This window comes from Anthonomus grandis, chromosome 18 (assembly GCF_022605725.1).
Source record: "Anthonomus grandis grandis chromosome 18, icAntGran1.3, whole genome shotgun sequence".
Classification (NCBI taxonomy): Eukaryota; Metazoa; Arthropoda; class Insecta; order Coleoptera; family Curculionidae; genus Anthonomus; species Anthonomus grandis.
This window is the reverse complement of record NC_065563.1, coordinates 11,046,279-11,062,407: the sequence shown is the minus strand read 5'-3', so window position 1 is coordinate 11,062,407 and position 16,129 is coordinate 11,046,279. Positions and strand designations below refer to the sequence as shown.

General features: G+C 34.1%; 1 protein-coding gene across 1 annotated transcript in view; it reads left to right on the top strand.

The window, feature by feature from the left end:
- Positions 1-12,645, top strand: part of LOC126747078 (serine/threonine-protein kinase S6KL-like) — an 89,742-nt gene extending 77,097 nt beyond the window's left edge. Inside the window, exons 3-4 of the mRNA XM_050455573.1 lie at positions 12,172-12,381; positions 12,436-12,645. Of these exons, the coding sequence (XP_050311530.1) occupies positions 12,172-12,381; positions 12,436-12,561 (336 nt within the window). The 3' untranslated portion in view covers positions 12,562-12,645. The remainder of the gene's footprint in view (positions 1-12,171; positions 12,382-12,435) is intronic.
- The last annotated feature ends 3,484 nt before the right edge of the window (positions 12,646-16,129 follow it).

Below are 16,129 nucleotides of genomic sequence, written 5' to 3'. Positions count from 1 at the left end.
TGACCATTTTGTCACTAATTTCTTTAACGTGCCTTTTATTTGTTCTAATTGGGAAATAAAGTCTGCCAACTTTCCATCTATATACTTACAAAAAATCTTTGCGTTAATAGATGTACACTGCCCTGTGACTGATGCTCATAGATTTTCTCAAGTTTTGCTCACATTTCTGCTGAGGATTTGCATGTTAAAATGTGATTTATGACCCTCTCATCCAGCCTGGAAACTATATAATCTCTTGAGCTTTGGCCTCTTTGTGGTGCCATCCACTATGCCAAAATAGCCCTTTGACCTTAATGCTATTTGTACTTGAAACTTCTAAGTAACCCAATTTTCACCGTTTAATTTTGCGATAGTTAACAAGCCTATTTGCTCCGCCATGTCTCCGTGTTCCTCTCTTAGGGTTCCTTCAAGCCTCACAACTGGAGTAATACACTTTTATAGTCCTAAAAACTTCCTGATAAACTAACTGGATTGAGTCTTAATCTAATTCTAATTGAAAATGTATAAATGGGTTATATTTATAAATACAGATTGATTACTTAGCATAATATAAAATAAACACAGGGGCGGCATAAGGTGGCGGGTTGAGTACCCGTAACTCTTCCCTCCTAAGAGATGAGCCCTGGGGTGAGTTATATATGACAATAGGGCGTAGACTCTGTAGGGTTTCCTCTTGTGTCGTTGGTGATTATTGTAGTTTGGTTCACTGGTAGTCTGTTCCTGGCCTGGATACATTTTTTCAACTTGGTTAGCAATAGGCAGTCAGCAATACTTGTCAACACGATCTACAGGATCCATAGACTGATAATATGGACTCCTTGGCTGGTTTCAATTCGGTTTCCGGCTTGGATGTCGATCATGAAGCTTTTGATTTGAAAGTCTTGGATTTGGATAGTACAACTAGGGTTCATTTCAAGGACAAAAGTGCCTGGGATTGGTAATTACTTTACCAGAGTAATAAAATCTATAAGTGCAAATAAATAAATACCCTCGTTAGACACCATCTATTTGACTAATGACAAGTGACATATGTATGACAAGTGACTGACAATTGTTACAATATAACAGATGGCGCTTATCAGTATGCTGTATTAGACTATACTTTGAAAACCAAGGATTTCTTGGTGGCCTCTAGGGGCAAAAATATTAATTACTTTTCCCGGTAATTTATGATTAGGTCACCGTGACCTAAACACCTTTTGCAGACAATGCACACAAGAAAATCTATTTATGGGTTATAAATAAACCCATTGTGGCACCGTTTAAAAAAAACACTTCCTAGACTGCATCCAATGGAAATTACTATTGTAATTAGTAAGTAATTATATGGCAATTATCATCATAGTGGGATTTAAAAAGATTTCACCATTTTTTTTTTTGGGACCGGAAAATGGCGGCCCTAACAGAAAAACCGGCGATCGTATTATTATTATTAAAGCGCCTCAATAAATTTCTATTTATACCCCGGCTTTTTCCACGTAGTAAGGCATAAATTAAACCGCGAAGAGATTTTAATTACCATAAGACATTCGTAAATCTTCGGCTTTATTGGCCTGTAAAATTCGCGGATCGCGATTTAATAAAAAAAGAATAATAAAAAACGATAATTTGTTCTGTCCCGTCTGAATATAAAATAAATCTCTATGGGGGCCGTTAGTTTTATATCGTCGTTAAAACTGTTTATTTCGTTTAAAAAAAAAAGGAAATAAATAAACTGTTTATGTTAATGAATAAATTATAGTAGAATGGTTTAAAACGTAGTAGATTACTGAAAAACGCAATCTCAATAATAATTGACTCTCTTTGCAAAAAACGCTGTCTGGTTTTATAGGTTGTTCTTTAGATCCTCTCAATGGGAATACAGTAAAACATAACTCCGATTATGATTCGCTGTTTCATATTAGTACTTTTACCTTTTTACATGAGAGTGAGCACATGTGGTACAGATGGGCACACTCTCAAAATGTTTTCCAATCTGCTAAATTGCACCTTTATCCATCTAACAAACTTAATTAACAAGTCATTCCAAAATGGAGTCTTTCCTACCTGCCAATAATTATTCCTTTGCATAAGGGAGGAGATAAACAACAAGCTTCAAATTATCGCCCAATCGCACTCCTTCCCACCATATCAAATTGGTTAAAAAAAGGCTCTTATCGTTTCTGTTTAAATATATAATTCTTACTTCTCACCAATTTGGATTTTTGAGTAACAAGTGCACAAATGATGCTATGTTTTCTCTCTTTAATAGTGTTTACACCAGTATAAATAATAATCATTCAACAGCAACAATTTTTTGTGATTTCTCCAAGGCTTTTGATTGTGTAAACCATAACATCTTAATTGACAAATTGAATCACTATGGGTTCAGGGGAACGCCCCTTGAGTGGTTTAAATCGTATCTCAGTTACAGAAATCAGCTTGTAAAGGTTGATACGACGAAGTCTTCTTGCAAACTAATAGAATGTGGGGTACCGTAAAATGGAGTTACTTTGGCAGGTTTGGACCTATTATTGGACTATAACTCACAAAGAAATTAAAAATTAAAATATTTTATATTTTCACTGTGCCTTGTGTACAAAATAGAGTAAATCACCCAATTATGGTTTTGTTTTATCGAGGGGGTATATATATATTTTTTTTTGATGGGGTGCCAAAGTAGGCTTTATTATTGAGGTTACTTTGGCAGGGTATAAAAATACGTTTGTTGCCATTATAGACTTATTACTAAGCCTACTTTGGCACCAAAAAAAAAAAGCCTAGTGCATTTTTTTTTTGTGAAAATTATTTTAAGTCACATAGGTAAACTTTATTAAAACTCATTAATAGAAAATTAACTTATCATTTATTACAAAAACCCAATAACAGAAAATTAACATATTATTTTTATGTAAAAATCGAAAAAAAAAACAAAGAAATTATAACTGTTACTAACTATAAATGTTTTTAAATACAGAAGTCCTTATCCTTCACACTGTCGTCGGAATTAAAATCAACATTTGTGCAGTCTATGCAGACGTAAAATTGATCTACACTTTCTTCGTTGCAAATTCCGCAAATCCATTTACAACACTGACAGCACCGAATCCAATCAGGACCTTGGTAGTTTTTCCATTTTTTAAGCACAATTACCATCGTTTTTAGTTTTTACTTTTCTTTTTCTTGGCTCCCTTGGAGGCAATGCTTTGCTAGAAGCTGTTTGAAATATTATCAGTGCAAGATCGTCGCTATCTTCATCACTGGTTTCTATAATCATCTTTTGAGTTCCTGAGGGACCAGCCACTGGTTCTGCATCAAAGTTTTCATTATTTATTGGTTCCTCGGTTCGAAGTTGTTTTCCAGGTTCTACTTTCTTCCCACGTTTTCTAACAGTTTTTTCTTTATTAGAACCGCGTAAGTCCTGAAGGACATCAATTAGGCTTTGACTCATTGTTTCTTGCACCTCTTCAACATTATCTGGAAGAGCCCCTGGAATCCTTTTCAAAACTTCTGAAGGGTCATATGGACAAAGCCCTGTAGCTCTAAAGCCTGATTTAAGGTTGTTGCTCACATTTTCATTCACAGAATTCCATAGTCTTGTTAACAAGGTGGGGAAATATTCTTTAGGAATGAAGGCGCTGGACTTAGTTTCATTTCTCCATTTGTCCAAGATTTCCCGCCATTTTTTTTTCATAGGTGCAAAGACTGCAACATCTAATGGTTGCATTATATGCGTGCTATTTTGTGTGTTCGTGCTATAAGGTGTCATATAAATGTTGTTCTCCTCGCATGCCTGGATTACTAAAGGAGAGAAATGAGAGGCTAAGTTATCTCCGATTACAACTTTTTTCCCAGGAGTGTTCATATCTTTAATTTTAGGCAGCAGAATATCGAAAAACTATTTCTCGAATTGAATCATATCAAACCAATCACTAGATGTATTGGCATAAACCTCTTTGAGTCCAATTCGCGTACAAATTTCCGGCTTTGTAAACAACCATTGGCGGCAAAAGCTCACCTGCGGCATTGCCGCATACCATAATGCTAACCGATGCTTTCGAATATTGCTGGACCCGTTCAACGCGTTTTGTTCCCCTGGAGACCACCACCTTCTTAGTTCCAGGATCATACTGCACGTTGGTCTTATCATAGTTGAAGACCAGTCGAGGATCTGCATCCATTAAAACGTCTTTAATATTCCCAAAAAACTCATTTATAGCATTTGGTCCTACCGCTGCACGTATTCGTTTAATATTCGCGGCTAAACGAACACTAAGGTTGTTTCTAGTGATAAAGTGTTCCAGAAAATCACTACCTGGAACATTGTCCTTGAATTCTTTAACAACACGACCTTTTTTTTCTAAATATTTATGCAGCACTTGCCGAATATCCGATTTTGTAAAGGGAAAACCCCAATCACTCACTGTTCTCAATGTCTTTGTCAACAAGTTCTCCTCCATGGGGGTAAACGGTTGGGTGACCTGGGTGCCGTTCGTGGCTGCCCTTCAACTTGTTTTGAAGGGTTCCCCGCGAAATTTTAAATTTTTTGCTTGTCTTTGCTTGCGACATACCACCCCTATTGGCGGCAAGTGCATTTTGTAAATCAGCTGTTGAATAATTGGCGTAGGTACGCCCCCCCACTTTTTCTTATAATGTCTTGGCATTTTTACCTAATTTACACCTGCAACAAAAGAGAATCACTGTAAAAAAAAATAAATAAATAAGGAGGGGAATTTTAAAATATACATAAATATATATAGCAACCTGCCAAAGTAGGTTGAGGGTGCCAAAGTAACCCCGATTTACGGTACCTCAAGGTTCAGTCCTGGGCCCTATTTTGTTATCTGATCTTTATAAATGACATGGCCAATCTTAACATCAGTGGCAAAATCTGTCTTTTTACTGACGATACATGGAGCAATCCGGATGCTAGAGCACTACATGCTACTATTTCTAATGACTTAATTACCATTAAATCGTAGGACGATTCTAATCTTCTGTGCCTAAATGTCTCAAAAACTAAAGTTTTAACATATAAAACTGCTATTCAACCCTTTGTACTTAACAACACCAGTTTGGACGTCGTTGAATCTATGAAGTTCTTGGGACTTAATGTTGACTACTTCCTAAAACGGGACTTGCATATTGATGCCTTAAGTTTCCAGGGAATTAAGTTTTCAAACATCAAGAACAGTTTATTATGCCCTTTTTGAGTCACATCTACGTTACGCCCTTCCATTCTGGGGCACATGCGGTGTGACTCAATTTGAGCGCATCTTTAAACTCCAAAAGAGAGCAGTTCGGTATCTGCTTGGACTTAATAGCAGAGCTCACTGTCAAGAAATCTTTAAAAAATATAAGATACTTGTCAGAAATGCCAAGTAGGCCATCTCACAATTATTCACTTCGCAACGCAGTGCATGATCTTTATCTGCAAACCGCTCGGTCCGAGTTAGTAAAAAGATCTATTCTATACAGAGCCAAAAAGATGCATTATCATTTGCCTTTGGAAATTAAATCAATTACTTCTTTTCCTCGATTTTATAATGCTTTGAAAGCTCTATAATAATTATAAAATATTTAATTTCCATAAAAATGCTTTTTATTTGATAGGTACTCCCTGTCGGCAATTATGTTATGCTTATGCGTTTTTATGCTCGGATGATTTAGTTAAACATGTCGATGTCGTTGGAGTTTACTATGAAGAAGGAAAACCTGAATATTGCAATGATTTTTTACAAATGTTTGTTGAAGAATCAACACAACTCGTCAATGATGGTATAACCTTTGAAGAAAAACAGTATATTGTAAGGATTGCGATGCACCAGCCAAAGCATATGTAATGAATGTTACAAATCATACAGGATATAACTCATGTACGAAATGTAATATTCATACTGTTTGCTTTCCAGGTCCTTGTAGCAAAAAACGACGAAGGTTTTTCCAATCTCGTATATGATCTTGATTACCAAAAAGATTTTTCATTGCTTTCAAGTATTCCTTTCCTTGGATTAGTGCATGCATTTCATATGCTTGGGCATCGTAAGAAAACTTTTTTAAGGGGACCTATTTCTAAAAATGTTCGTTTATCTGCAAAAGAAGTCAATGATATTTCTTTGATGTTGTTGAACATGGCAAAATTTCAGCCTAAAGATTTCACTCGTAAACCAAGATCTTGAAATATTGGAAACAACGGAATTGCGTTCATTCCTTTTGTATTTTGGGTCGGTGGTTTTGAAGAAAATTCTAAAGAATGAATTTTATGACCATTTCATTGCCTTGCACATTACTATAACTATTTTAGCGAGTCCTACACTCTCTAGGAATAAATGCAACGTTGATTACGCTGAAGCATATTGTTGTCCCATTTTGTATCGGAGTTTGATCAATTATTGTATGGCCGTAAATACGTCTCTCGTAATGTGCGTAATGTGTTACATCTTGCCGATGATGTTAGAAAACATCGAGAACTTTGGTGCCTTACGTTTTGAGAATTGCATACATCGCAAAATTACTGAAACTAATACATTTGAAAAAATGTCACTTAAAAAAAGAGAAAAATATTATTCTAACTAAGCGTCACGAATTAGGATTAATTTTTACCCCGAGGAGAGAAATTTTCAAGCCAATATCAGGTTATGGAAAAAGATTGAAGGAAAAAGATGTTGTTAGTATTATGGATGAGAAAAACAATATGATGGTACTATTGTAGATGTAATGAATTTTGCATGTAAAGAAGATGAAAAATTTGTAATTGGCAAAGTATTGGAAGTTTTACATAGTTTACACGAACTTGGCAGTTTTAAATCTTCCGATCTTGGTATCGACGTATGTAAAAAAAGTAAAGAAATACATTTATGGTTCTGCGAAAATGTACAATGTAAAATTTTAAAACTACCTTATGGCCCGTTTTCACGCTCATGCAATTTGCGCCAATTGACTTGTGCATGCCCAATTTGCGCAAGTAAACTGTTGCATGAAAACCAAAATCGTTCACTTGCACAAGCCAAAAAGCTTGACTTGAGTGAATCTAGCGCGATCAGATATTTTGCATGTGGTTGGCGAAAATGCATGAGCGTATAAACGACACTCCAACTTTTTAAACACAGTTTTCGATCGCGCGCATGCACTTGGACGCCGTTTTCTTGTTTTGACAGGTTTTCGCCGGGTTTAAATTTTTGGTATTGTTTTATTGTTTTCGCTGGGGTTTTCGGATATTTTGGGTAAATTTATGATGTCAACTAAAGAGAGAGAGAGTTTATTGAGGTTTATAAATCGTTTCCATGTCTTTGGAAAGTAAAATCAAAAGAATACAGTGATAGAAATGCAAAATCACAGGCATATGAAATTCTTGTTGAAAAAATGCAAACGGTTGATAGAAAGGCAACCAGGGATACGATAGTTAAGAAAATGAATTCAATGAGAACCACATATAGAAAAGAACTAAAAAAGGTTCTTGAATCTGAGAGGTCAGGTGCCGAAACAGAAGAAATATATGTTCCACATTTATGGTACTACGGTATTGAGCTTCCTACAGGACCAGGAAACTCCAAGAGGCACTTTATCAAATATGGACGAAGAAAATGAAACTCAGGTAAAAACACATTCGTTTATTAACTTTTTTTAACCGTTTTCTTTTAAGAATTTACAATTTATTGTTAGTTATAGTATACTCGTATAAGTATATAGGGCTGCCGTATTTACCTATATAATATGTACTTATACCTAGTTAATTTGCGTTATTATTTTGATTATATCTCATTTTATGTCCTCACATCTTTTGCTTTGGCACTGTGATGGCGACTGTGACTGCCCGCGAGATTTAATAAATTCTCAGGTTGTGTCCGCAGTCCTGGTCCAGTGGTACCAGTTGAAATATCTTCAAAGCCAAATACGTCATTAGGTGTATATGAGTTAGCCGAATTTCTCCTTAAAAAATTGTGAAGAGCACAACATGCCAGAACAACTTTGTTGATATTATCCAGTTTCAAATTAATGGATGTATGGAATATTCTTAAACGGTTAGCCAAAATTCCAAAGGTGTTTTCTATAATGCGTCTAGCTCTAGATAAACAGTAGTTGAATATTCTTTTTTCATTGTTAAGCTCTCTTTGATTATACGGCTTCAAAAAGTCGGGTCTCATTGCAAAAGCTTCGTCTCCCACAAAAACATAATTTAAAGGAGGTTGACCTGGTACAACTACTTCTAAAGCCGGTAAATTTAGTTTATTCCCAATTAAACCTTTAATAAATTTAGTATTTTCAATGACTCCTCCGTCAGATACTCTGCCGTTTGTTCCTATATCGCAGTATATGAATTTATAGTTAGCATTTGCAATGCCAATCAAAACAATACTAAAAGTGTTTTTATAATTAAAGTAATATGAGCCACTTCCAGGGTGCGCTGTAATTTGTACGTGCTTTCCGTCTACAGTACCTAAGCAATGTGGAAAATTCCATTTCTCTTGAAAGTCCAACGCAATATTCTTCCATTCGGCTGTAGGTTTAGGAAACTACAAAAAAGAGCATAATATTATTTATAATGTTGCGTGCTTCTAACTATAGCGTAATAAAACAAGTTACAAGCTAGTATAATAATTATTATAATACACATATAGGTAATCTGTACTTTTTTTGGTTTTAGGTTTCTAAAATACATGAAACTAATGAAACTCAACAGGACTTTATTGATTATCATCTATCCGAACCACACCCGCCCATGCCAGTATCTAAATATTCTGAACCGAGTACACCTCGTCCAGCATCACAAGCGTCATCATCAAGAGCAGCAAAAAGGCGCAACCAAAAATATGATGACGTTTTGGATACCATTCAGAACCGTTTTGCAGTGCCTTTAAAGATAAGATCCAATATAATAAGTTCAATTATATTGGATTGGCATGGGCATCAAAATTAAAAGAACTTTCTCATGAGCAACGCATTCACGCTGAGAAATTAATTAATGATGTTTTTTATGAGGCTCAGTTAGGAACTCTAAATCGCCACTGTGCCATAAATACACAACTGCAACAACAATCACAGGTGTCAAGACAATATTTTCACCAAATGCAACCTGCATCATCATATCAGCAACCTTCACCAGTGACATGGCACCATCAGCAACAAATTCCACAACTAGTGTCTCATCAGAATCAAACGCCTTATCATCTAGATTATCATCAAAATCAAATTTCTTCACACCCACAAACAGGATTTAATTATCGTCAGCAACCTACACAAACAGGATCTAATTGTCAGCAACCTAAAGCTCTAAGAAATTCTGAATTACCTCCTCCTGAACAAGACGAAGACAGTGAATCGCAAACTGCTGCACAATTTTTAGAGAATTTTACTACTTCTAGCGTACAGTGGATATAATAATAATATGTTAATAATAGTTTTACATACCTTTAAATATTCTTGTTTTAATACTGTGTAAATGGCATCGCACGTCTCAAGAATTATCTTGCTGAGGGCGGATGTAGAAATACACGTAGAAAACTTGAGATCCTCATAGGTTCTACCAGTTGCTAAAAACCTTAAAGTCGCCGTTAATCTTTCATGTGACGTGATAGAACTTTTCATAACAGTATCAGTTTTTTGTATTATTGGTGTAACTAAATGTAATAAATTTCGATAAGTCGTCTCGTCCATGCGCAGGTAATTACGAAAATCGTCTGGCTGATCAACTAATTCTCGAATTAAATTAATATGAGAGTAAGTTGCTCTCTTTTCAATCCAAGATTTATTTGGTCTCCGCTTTTTTGGCTCTCTTAACTTCTTGATTATTAAAACGGCAGCTACTGCAAGTACTTCGTCTTCCCGATTCATAGCTTTATTTTATTTTTATGTTTCTATGCTCACAAACTCACTTGTGCAATTTAAAATGAACGAAAATGAATACACCAAAGTTTTATTTGCGCAAATTTGCATGTGCAAATCTAGTTTGCGCAAGTGGCATGAACGTGAAAACGGACCATTACAGTGATACAACTTACGTCACTTTTCCCATTCTTCACACAGTGAGCATGAATTAAGTTGTATGAGTTCCAATTAGAATATTATCAATTAATTTAGGAATCAAGTTTGTAAATTGTGTAATAGAAGTAATTGCAATTTTTGTTGAATATATATGTATATTTACACACCTGGATAATAATAAATAATTGTACTATCTATATATTTCGATTATTAGTATTATATTTCATTGAAACCCACTTAATAAACACTTGTTTGCAAAATTTAGCAGATACCTGTGAAATTAATCAGCTATTTAATCAATTTTACATAAGCAATAGAGCTGCAATATTACACATCGAATTTCGGTGATATATGTCGCATTTGTAACGGTTATTAAATATTGCAAAAGTATTGCAATTGCAACATAGGTGCAAATAAACTTAACAGTATATACGCAATATTGCAGATAAAATATAAATTAAAATGAAATATTGCTGGAATTTTATGTAAACAATAACACAGCAATAGTGTGCTTGCAATACAGATGCAACATTACTAGTAATGAAATATTACAACAATATAAAATTATTACGTATGTGCAATATTAACTTTGCAATATATGTGCAATATTGTATAAATAAAAATGTAATATTATATTTGTTATATTTTAAATGCAATGTTACTCTAATGTTGTAACAATATTGCACAAGTAAAATAACAAAAGATTATTGCTGCAATATTTCTGCAATATATCAAGCCGACAGGGTGTAAAAGCCATTTCGATTGATAAAAAAAGAAAAAGAATATTTGACATATTTATTATAAATGTACACAGTTTCTATCGATGAATTTGTGATTATTTTTAAAGCGTTATTTAGTTTTCGTATTCGCGAAAATGGTTTGTGGAGGCTGGGTACCGACGGAACAAAGAAGGGAGCTTATTCATTTTATGAAAGAACATTCAGAACTTAAATCTGGTAAATTTATCAACAATTATCAGTGGAGAATTTATTTTATTTTACTCATACATACATGCATAAAATAAACATCTAAAGTGTTAACATTAGAGGTAATTTTTGTTAGACTTGGCAAGATTTTAAATCAAAGGCAAAGAAAAAAAACACTCTAATTAGAAACCATCGAATTCAGTCAGAATACTTTCTGGAAAAAGCCTTGTACGCAGTGGAGGATTTTTTTCTAGGATAACTTTTTGGGTATCACACACACACTGGCTCTTTTTATTTTGTTTTGTTTTTATATGTTTTTTGTTTCATTAGCTTTGTCTACAAAATTTTGTATTTTTTTTACAATAAAGCATATGATTGATTGATTGATTGATTTAAAGTTCTCCATCCGTGAGATAATCAGCAAAAACTGATTGGAGTCTGATCCTCCTTTCATGTAGTACTGTGTTAAAGCTAGATCTAAAAAGGTGGCCAAACTTTTTTTTTAAATTTTGCTTATTGAATTGTTTATTAAGAGGTTAGTTTGTGTACTGCATCTATAATAGTAGACAAGCCTGGACGAAATGCATATTGATCTTGAGACATATGTATATGTATGTAAATTTAGTCTTGTTTTTAAACTTTTATCAACAATTTTTGCGAAATTGTTTATCTGAGATATAGGCCAGTAATTCAATAACTCTGATTTCGAAGCGATTATGGTGGTACAATGAAAATTATCTGATTGCAGAAATTATTTTTTATTGAAAAAATGTGCTTATATAATGCAATAAAAATGAATAAAATTAAATAAATTTTAGAGTAAAATATACAAAATAGTACATCATATATAACACTTTTAAAATTAATTAAAGCCATGAATAAATAGATACCAACTACCCTTTGTTTATGTCCAAATATTTAATAACATAAGCTAATAACATTTACAGTTTTTTACCAATTTGTCAACTTCTATTGTAGCTAATTAAATAAAATAGTTCTTTCACGTAAATACACTCTCATATATTTAAGTTAACTTTATTTCAAACATTCCTCTGTAAGATTTTTTTTTTTTTTTATATTCCATATCTTACCACGTTGCAGCAATTTTTTTGATTACTTTATTTTAAGTTACGAATGTACATAATTTTTCTTTCTTATTCAACTTTTAATGTTTATCCCTAGTAACCAATTTAAATTCTAAAAAATGCTGTTTTTCTAATTGTTAATCTAATTGCTAAAAGTTTTCTCTAAATCCTAAAAACCATAATTAACCATTATGTTTCAGCTTCCAGAAATCCAGATGTTGTCGGATATTCCCGAAGAGCGGTCAACAGTCAGGGTGCAAATGCCAGAAATATCCGTCGGTATGGCCGCCAGGGATCTACTGTTGCGCCTCCTGGAGGTCGAGCCGAAAAACCGGATCAAGTCGGTTAGAGCATTAGGGAATATCGCTTTTTATAAAGGGTATAAGTTCGAAAATGTCAAGGGCGAAAGGGTAAGGTCACTTGTTGGAATAAAGGGTGATTTTGTGTGATTGTGTGAATTTTAGGTTAAAGCTAAAGATCTGTTGGTGAAGTATTTTGGCGAGAACTATATGAAGCGCAGAGACGATTCGCATGATTTTGATGGGTTTGATGAAGTGTTCATCGGCGAGGAGGAAGGTTTAGTTGACTAAGTTGCTTGTATAATTTTTTCTAGAGTAGTATTAATTAATACATATATTTTTTATTTCATTATTAAAAGTTTATACGAAAAACAAGTCTTTTTTTTGTCCAGAAAATTTCTTGACAGTGTTATGAGGTTATGTTTTGCCTAATTTAATATAGAATATATGAAACCAGAGATAATTTTGACGTGTGTCAGCTAGTAATATTTGAACGAATTTTAATTTTAACCTCCATAATGTCATTTAACGAGGTTATGTTTTATTGCTTCCTTAATGAAAAATGTATTTAAAATCCCTCGCTTTGCCATTTCACTTTGCATATCGCGCTCCTGAGATCTTTCAGAAATTAATTTCAAGTTCAGTTTAATAATTTATTCCTAGGAAATTATACAGGGTATCCCATAACTTAGCGGACACATACAGCACCATATTCTTTGCTTAAGAATACTACGATTTAACCACATTTTTCTAGTTCGAAAACCGATAATAACCAATATACAGTGGGTAGGTGGATAGGGTGGTAAAGTTAAAGTGAATTTTATTTTCATTATTTTTCAAAAAAATCGAATTCAATGGTAATTTTTGTGTAAATCCTAGAGGGCGCTCACGGCGACGCTCCGACTGCATAAATTAAAAAATAATGAAATGAAAACTTTAACATCCTGTAGCTCAGTTATTATCAATTTTCGGATTAGACAAATTTAGTCAAATCGTAATATTTTGAACCAAAGAACACTAATTTATAGGACACAGTTATGTATATATATTTATCAAAATATAAAACCTATTGTAAACATTATAATATATACAAGGTTATTATTATGTCACCACAAGTACTTTGATATTGCCCGTCATTTTGAAGCTTGTAACTGTCATTGTTTAATATTTAATAGATCATGAAATCAGAGAGTAAGAACGTCAATGTCAGTTAATGGGATATGTTGCCATATGAATTTAAATATCGCACTTTTGGGATTTTTGTAGGAAATTTTACGCTTCGTTTATTCTACTAACTACGTCACTTAAAGAAAATTGCGATATCAAGTAGACCATTTTGAAAATTTGGCACTGTCAATTTTACATCAGAAAATTGTCGATGGTCCGCCATTTTGAAATTTTCATTTTTATAATGTGTGCCAATGCCAAATTTTAATTTTGCTCTATTATACCGTAAGCGTAAAATTAGTTGGAAATGCGTGGTTCTTTCGAGGTGGTACTAATCAAGGAATGGCAGGTGACAGTGACGGTTATAGTTTCTTTGAGTGATTTCCCCAATACTCATTGAACAATTTAAAGATTGAGAAAGTTAAGTAACCCTCAGAAGAACTTCAACTCATAAAATCATGATCAGTTTCTAGTGCAATCAAAAACGTGTTTTTCTCGGGTTTTTTTTTTAAGAAAATGGACCTGGTGAGGATCAAAGACCCGTACGACGATAAGCATCTCCCGAGTACCGGTAATAAAAAATGCAAATTCATCGTCCCACTCTATACGCGAATGGCAAATACGCTTCGGTTAATTAAAAATAACTGTCAAACGACCGTGAGGCGCCTCGCGAGAAGCAAAAAATGTACCATCACGATAAGATATAGAAGAAGAAGAAGAAGAAAAAAACACGAATCTCGGCAGAAAGGTAACCGTAACAGAATGCTAATGACTAAAGTAATTGGTGATGGACTCTCCTTTGCGGAAAAAAAGAGGATGTTTGGTTTACAAATTAAATCTTGTCAGAGGCGTAGTTGGTACCATAACTTGAACGGAATAAAAAAAAGTTGCTTTGGAGGGACGCGGCACTACTTCACTTTATCATGAAAAGTAAGTCACTTTTAAGGAGTACGTGCCTAGACTACAAATCTGCCTAACAATTCAACATTATTCAAGCCATACAGAAGTCTAACATGTACGATGTAGGCAGTAAAAATTTTATGTTTGAATTCAAACATCAATTAACTTTAGCAGTTTAATAAGGATTTCATCAAGACCACTTGCATTAATAGCATGAATAACTTGTAGTCTGTTTTCTGCAAAATTCAGACTTAATTCCTATCTAGTAAAAAAAGCATTTGGATGTAATCAGTCCATTCTGCAAGTTGTTCGATGGAATCTGTTAGGAGCTGTACGGTGGATAATCTATGCTTTTTTAAGATCTGCCATTTCTTTGATTTTCTTATTCATATTGAAACTATCATCTTAATTTTTTTCCGAATGAAAGTTAAATTTCATTTTCATTTTAATATTCATTAACTTCGTTCAAGTGGATAAGGTCTTGGGTATGTTATTAAGGTGTTAGGGTATGAAAGTCTCGTTTTTTTTTTAAACTAGAATATGGCTCTATTATATGGTTGCCACAATGTGATACTTGTCAGTTTTATAAACGTCCCGTTTCTTCTTTTTCGTCTTTGAGACGTTTAGGGCCATGTGCTACTGTCAAAAGATGAATTTTTCGTGTTTTTATTTTGGCTTAGCTTGGCAGTACATATAGTTCCAGACAGAAAGCCTCTACAAGCTAAAGAACTATGATAAATGGCGGCATTTTATATGACATATCATCAGATACTCGACAGTCGATAGTCTCGTGGAAATAATTTCGAGTTTTACCGCCACCTAAATGTCGAGGAATAGAAGCTTTTTCAGTGCGTTATATTCAAAATTATTGACAAAAACCAGGATTTTTTAAAAGTTAACCTTAACTGATATCCCATCCGCCCGATAAAGTTAACTCCTACATTTCGAAGTTAACTGTGACATGTGACGTTATTACATGAGTTAGCTTTAAGTGATCTGTCAAAATAGTTTTATAACACCGGCCCTAAGTCAGGCCTGAATCCACATTGATACGTAATTATGGATCCGTTGGAACCACGTGATTGCTATCAGCCTGTTAACAGACCGGATTCAGGCTTAGTCACCAAATTAGACATATCAAGTTAAGCTAAAATAAGGCTGCACTTACGAGTGTGTATCTAAGCAGTTGGAACGTTATTTCAACACTTGAGCCTGGGGGAATTGAACCTTCGCAGGTAACTTTATTGTGCACTTTGGCACATAGAGAGCACACTGCGCTGAAGATGCTTGACATCGTGGGTGGTTATGGCATGCAGAGGGCAATAATGGTACCAACGAGAGAGGAGGAATGATTGAATAATATCTTCGTAGGGTCAAATATGGAGATTGACATTTCTGATGTATTTGACCCTGGTATATCAGATCATCTAGCACAAATTATTGGTGTTTCACTCTTGTCTGAGCCAGATCCATCGATGAGGAGGATATTTCAAGAAGAGGGCTGCATGAGTTTTATGGTGCTGTTTCTGAAGTAACATGGGATTTTTTACGGTTTCCAGACTTCAATGAAACAGCAAATGAAAAATGTGAAAGGTTTGTGAGTGTCTTAAATGAATGTTATATTGAATGGTTTCCTGTAAAACAGTACATCGGGAACTCTGAAAATAACACATAGGCTGGTTTGTTCCAGAGCTTCGCTCACTATATCGGACATAAGTCAAACAATATTATATTATATTTATCTCACTTTTAGGATTAAACTTAAATTTCTGTGTTTTCTATCGGAGCATCA